The sequence below is a fragment of the Taudactylus pleione genome, unplaced genomic scaffold (genome assembly GCF_031769625.1).
Source record: "Taudactylus pleione unplaced genomic scaffold, aTauple2 ptg000384l, whole genome shotgun sequence".
Taxonomy (NCBI): Eukaryota; Metazoa; Chordata; class Amphibia; order Anura; family Myobatrachidae; genus Taudactylus; species Taudactylus pleione.
The window spans coordinates 715001-721608 of NW_028284785.1; the positions used below are offsets into that span (position 1 = coordinate 715001).

The 6608-nt window shown below is 42.7% G+C and overlaps 1 protein-coding gene across 1 annotated transcript in view; it reads right to left on the reverse strand.

Annotated features, from left to right (window-relative positions):
* Positions 1 to 5444, reverse strand: part of LOC148507786 (cornifelin homolog) — a 9073-nt gene extending 3629 nt beyond the window's left edge. The window contains exons 1-3 of the mRNA XM_088445598.1: positions 5368 to 5444; positions 1236 to 1347; positions 1 to 17 (exon numbers count right to left, since the gene is read on the reverse strand). The exon at positions 1 to 17 is cut by the window's left edge and continues 120 nt beyond it. Coding sequence (XP_088301724.1) covers positions 1 to 17; positions 1236 to 1341 — 123 coding nt within the window. The 5' untranslated portion in view covers positions 1342 to 1347; positions 5368 to 5444. The remainder of the gene's footprint in view (positions 18 to 1235; positions 1348 to 5367) is intronic.
* Positions 5445 to 6608: the final 1164 nt, after the last annotated feature.

The following is a 6608-nucleotide window of genomic DNA, read 5'->3' on the forward strand; positions in this document are numbered from 1 at the left end:
AAATGCTCCACAAAGACCTGAAAGAAATGAAAGATGTGGGTTATATAAAAAAAACACATATATATGTATGTACAGTATATATTCTGTATTATCCTCCATAGAAGGAAAAAAACAGCACTCTGTAAATGATGCAAACGATTTAATCCATCATCCACAAAACTAGGTATACAAGCCGTCTGGAAACATTGTAAAATTTGATTATACATAGCAGCATGAAGTTAAGATGCATCCATAGTTAGCCCAGCATTGTACCGACAGATGTTTCTGTGTAACATGCAATGTTTCCAGACGGCTTGTATGTGTGTACCCAATTTTGTGGATGATGGATTAAATTGTTCTCTTTTTTTGCATATTTAAACGGAGTGCTATGGAGGATGATACAGACTATTAATTTTTTTAACCTTGCCCCTGCACTTTAAGTAGTAAGTGTGTGCCATTTTTTGGGTAGATATGTAAATATTATATCCCACTGTTTGCTAACATGCATGCAAACAGTGGCAGAACTACCGTGGGTGTGTGGCTGCTATGGTGCCCGAGCTGCCTCTATGGCCCGCCACTTCCCCTGCACCCAGTCACGCAAATAAGGTGGGCCAGACCAGTCAGGGCCGTCGAGGGGGGTCCCGGGTGTCAGCAATGTTGATTTGGTGCCGGCCCACCAGCTGATTACTGCTGGTGCACTGGCAGGCAGTCATGGAGAGACTGCGCCACAACATCAGAGCTCGCGGACTGACAGCCAATCAGCAGTGGCGGCTCCTGAGTGGCTGCCAGTCCACGAGCTCCGGGTGGCTCGTGACCGGTGTCAGATTTAAATCTGCCAGCACTGTCTGTCCATGTCTGCCTCTGCCTGCCAGTGCGCCAGCTGTAATTATGTGTATAATGTGTAAAGGGGAACTACTGTGTGGAATAATGCGTTATTTGGGGCACTACTACTATGTGGCATCTGCAAAGGGCATTGCTGTGTGGTATAATGTGTAAGGGGTATAACTGTGTAGTGTAAGGGGCATTACTGTGTGGCATTATGTAAAAGGGGCACTACTACTGCATGGCATAACGTGTATAAGAGTTACTACTGTGTGGCATAACATGAATGGGCTGTGTGTGGGGGGCAAATGTATGTGTTTTTTTTTACCTATGTGGGGGCCAAACTTAAATATACGTATATAGGATATGTAAATAAACATTGTATTGAAAAGAATGTTAGTATGTATGTCACAGTGTGTCCGTTTGCTGCTTACAGATGCCCATGTCCTCGCAGCAATCCATGACTTCAGAATTCCATTGGCTGCTACTGCTGCTGTAGCCTTGCATTGCTTGCGGCTGGGCAATGACTGGATAAGACATTGTGACCTACAACACAAGACATGAAAATATCAACAATTAGACTCTGCTGGAGTCTGCAAGAAGATCTGCAACATTATAAAATAGTTTCTAGGGACACATTGCTGCCAAGCTGGTGTATTCATGCACTCACTAAGCACACAGAACTATCACAGAGAACCTGGAGCACTGGCTGTTTTCCCGGGGAATTAACGTTTCCCCATATTTGCATTATAACTTTTATATATTTTTAATATAACATTACATGTCTTGACCTGGCTTGACCAAACTGGACATTGGGCCCGATTCAGACCCGCTCGAAAGCAGGTCGATGGCCGGGCAGTGTGCACGCACGGCGTGCGCAAGCCCCGGAGCGACCGAAAAATCATTCGCTCCGGCGCTCGCATCCAAAAGGGATGGCTGTCAATGTTGATCGACAGCTCGCCCTGTTTGGTAGGCGGGCCGGGGGCGGTGGTTGGCCAAATGGAGGCGTTCCCAAAGGAACGCCTGCCGTTTGGTGGCGGCCCCACTGACATCACGAGTTAGTGGTGAGCTTCTGGCTCTATTAGAGCCGGAAGCTCACTGTAGCTTGCGATGGCCGAGACCCTACCACAAGGGTCTTGTCGCAAGCCCGATGGTCGCGACCATCATGATCATCATCTGGCCACTCGCTAAAGCTGTGGGTGGTCACCTACAGCTTAGCGAGCGGCCAGGAGGCCGAACAAAAAAAACCATTCAGCCGCCCTGATTCAGATCGAGCGTTCGCTTTTTGCGAGCGCCTCTGAATCAGGCTCAAAGCTCATATTTTATTTTCATTTGAATACTAGCTACAGGAGTGGTGTCAAACTCCGGCCATCAAGCTGCAGTGGAACTACACATCCCAGCATGCGCCACCACAGTTTTGCTCTTAGGGCATGCTAAAACTGTGGCAGGGCATGCTGGGATATGTAGTCCCACAGCAGCTGGATGGCCACGAGTATGGCACCCCTGCTAATATGCTCTTATCTCATCCATATGAAGCCGAGGAGAGACTGATAGGGGTATATTTACTAAAGTGCAGGTTTTTAGAAGTGGAGATGTTGACTATAGCAACTCATCAGATTTGCCACGCAAGCGGCAAAGAAGCAAGAGGACATATCTGTAGGTCTGAAATTAAATTTTAGTGATCCGTATTTCCCATTGACGTTTACCATTTGTAGTTGTTATTGATCACAGACAGTGCTGAGACGTGAGGAAAAGAATATGAGGCTTGCACCATGATTAGCCAGGGCAGAGGACTGCTGGGGCTCTGACATAAACCTTTTACGATTAAAGTGTCAGATGAATCGATATAACATTACTAACGAAACTATGACAATACGAAGCTTTTTACGTGGAAATAAGAGAAATTATTTTCTTTGGTAGAACTGGAAGGCCATCCCTGTATCCTCTAATATTATATGTATGGCTGGACCAAAATGCAATATATAGCACCTATCCTTGTGTATCAATGCCTATTTCCCTATAGATTGTAAGCTTGCGAGCAGGGCCTTCCTACCTATATATCTGTCTGTTATTACCCAGTTTTGTTCTATTAATATAGAATAATAATAACAGCGCTCCAGAGGAAAAAATGAAGGTATCTTTCAATGGGAGCAGCTTGACAAGCGGGCAGTCCTCCCTGCGTACAACTGGGAATAAAAAGGGGGGTTTGTCAAGCGCTAGAGGTATAGCGCTTGACAAACCCCCCTTTTTGTTCTATTAATGTATACAATTGTAAAGCGCAACGGAATATGCTGAGCTATATAAGAAACTGTTAATAAATAAATAATAAAATAATTATATATATATATATATATATATATATATATATATATGAGAGATTACAGCGCCAACTGAAACGAGAACCCCTTGCTATAATTAGACCTAAGAATTTGTATGGTTTATGTGTTTTAGGAAAAGACTCAAAAGTGCAAATATCCAACAAGCACCCCCAACAGTATGGGTGTCAGCTCAATCAAATGAATATATTGGATAGAGTACCCTCTGTGCTTATACAACCTTGTAAGTATATGTCATATATAATCCCGACACCTGTCATTAGACCTACGCTGGGAGCCCGACGCCCGGCACACAGATCGAAGGTAAGGCGGACGCGGACAGCCCCCCAGGAGACTTAGGTTTAGGCTGCGGGGAAGGGGGGGGTAGTTAGGTTTAGGCACTAGGGAGGGAGGTCAGGTTAGGCGCCCCTAAAAGGAGGGTTAGGCTAGGGGGTAGGGTTACCTTGTGGCCTGCGGTATTACATACTGATTCCCCAACATATATAGAAATATCCACAACAGCCGACACTCCAGGATACAGTACAGGCAGATAGCACTCCAGGAGATTTTCTAATGGATCCAATAATCAGGAGAAATAAATAGACTCGGACCACCGAGTCTATATTTTTCTCTTGATTATTGGATCAATTAGAAAATCTCCTGGAGTGCCATCCGTTGCCTGTACTGTGTGTGCATATATATATATATATATATATATATATTTTGAAGGTCATACTTTCTAATCAATTAAGCAGAGCAGAGATGTGAAGAAAAAGAGGAAGAGGTTGAGACTGGAATAATAACATGAGCATACAATACAGTACCTAATACACCTGTTATTACAGTGTGACGTGGATGGAAATAGTAAATGGAAAATAGTTAGTGAAGTATAACAAAGTTCTGTTCGTCCATTAACTCCCAATTGTAGCTCAGTGATGGTAAATATTATAATGCTTAAAGCTCACGTAACAGGAGGGGAGTGGAGGTAAAGTTTGTTTAATGCAAATAAATTGCCATCCAAGACTAGCTTTCAGAGAGACGATAAGCACTTTGATCCATTCAAGACAGATCTGATATACAGATCAGACTCACAAACTCTAACAATTATTCTTTAAAGAAAAAAAAAAGAAAAAAAATGCAAGAACATACAGACACAAAATTCTGCAATTCTGCAATATGATATTTATGCAATAACAAAGTAGAATCAACATTAAAAAAAGGGTCTTAATTTTTACATCACAATGAAAATCCACTACAACAACAAAAAAAAAGGCACGGTTTCACACAAATTACACTATACAGCAGAAAAGGCTGTTTTGATGATTGTGCAAAATGACAATGCAACACAATGCAACCTTTGGCGTTGCCATTAATGCAATAGCAAAATCGCACTGTGGTTCTCAATTTGCATCTTTAGCTGGGGTGACTATGATCAACTCTTCTGCTGTGTGACATGTCTAGGGGAGCAATATGTGAGATGCCAGAGCAGAACAAAAGAGAACAGGGGACTTATCCATGGAACCATAATGATTCTGCTTAAAATACTTAAGGTCCAATTCCCCCTGAGAAGTGATTGGTATATGATGCTAATTTCACCTAATTTTTGTAAGGCATGCCACCCAATAGCATGGCATTTGACCTTCGCTAATTTTTCTTACTGAAATAAGTTTTATGCGGTTTTTAAATGGATGTGAGTAAATTTACTGACATTAGGGAACTCTTTTACTTATAATATTGGCGATCACCAAGGAAAAGATATGGATATTTTAAATATATTCCCTGACTACTCCCATTTAATTATGAAACCCCTCAAATAACTGTCCCCCAAGACACAGTAGCTGGCATTTGTGGAACAATATACCTCTCCTCCCACTCCCTGTGTGATGTCTCCGTTCCATTAATAATTTGGAAGTTTAATCCCACATTTTACCAACCAGACCAGTAGAATAGAGACGAGGCGGCAACCTGATCCCTAAATGATCCCTAAATAATCCGAGCAATAACAAAGCCTCTGAAAGCCAGAGATCCAGCTTATGTATCAAACACTTCCAGGGACCTCTTTTTAAAAACTGTCCCTGTGTATGGCTCTAAACCAGTGGATGCAATAATAATAAGACAAGAATACTCAGGCAAAATAAGCAGGTAAAATCTTGCATCTCTGTACCAGTCCTGTAATGATTCCCAGCCTGGGTAATAATGCAGATAGGAGACAGAGAGAATCATGAGGTAGTGCCCATGGGCTAACACTTACTTGTGCTGCAGAGATCTGGTGTAAGAGTGAAGATGCTGTGTGACAAGTGAGCCCAGGGTTAGGTATTTATACAAAATCACTGAGCCAAGTCTGGGAGGTTACAGGCAGGTAAAGTGTGACATAGATTGTCACCGCCCTCCCTCACTGACTCCTTTTCATCTTTGTGAAATGTTGTACATTCCTTAGTCCCTCACAGTTTCCCTTTATCTGTATATTGGTCACCTGCACAGGGCCTCTCCCATCCTCCCTATTATCCCCTCTGCTCCTTGTTCTGCCTCGCCCTAGATGGCCCTTGCCTACGGCATACTATGGCTATTAACAGAGATGGACTTCGTGTCCTGACTCGTTTCTTTACATCTGTTTTTTTTTCTTGTTGCCTCCAACGGTCCATTTTTTATGGTGGAGACTACTCAACATTCGAGGATATTTGCCTCCGGCTAGTCTTGTTGTATGTGGTCAGTGTTGTTTAGTGCAAAGTCTACAGGAACTAAATTCATTATAGAGAACAAGTAGATGTGACCTCCCATCTTTGCTGAAACCATATTGTCATTTTACTTGCGCCAAACCGTTCTGCGTGTAACAGACCTGTCGTCCTCGTATAAGAATTCTGCAGAGTTAATCATTCACAAATCAGAATAAATATAAGTATATGTAGCAAAATATCCAAATGTTGCCAATCAACTGTGCACAAATTAAATATATTGGTGTAGGGTTCCTCAACATGATCTGTAACTTCATAAATATAAGTATATATCTGTGCGCGCTTGTGTGAGGACAAGCGATAGTGAGGCTCATAACAACCAATCAGATTATAGCTATCATTTTATAGAATGTGCTTGATAAATGATAGCTATAATTTGATTAGTTGCTATGAGCATCACCTCCACATATCCTCTTTTGAAGGTTTGATACATCTCTCCCACAGGGAGAGCCAAGGCCATCTTAATAGCATTGTAGGCACTGGGCAAAGCAATGCACTGGGGCCCCGGGGCCCTACCCACCCATTCACAGGAATATAAATGTAAACGGACAATAAAATGAAATATTTATTTGTACTTTCAACAAAATCAATGTGTAAACATTAAAAAAAGCCGTAAAGCGAGGATTACTGACTCCACCTCTCTCTTCTCCAGCTCGCAGTGCAGTTCCTGCTCTTCACTGCAGCTGTGATTAAAGTATGGTGGCCCTCTGATAGATGGCTGATAGCAGTGGTGGGCTGGGTCGGGGGGGCAGGGTGCCAT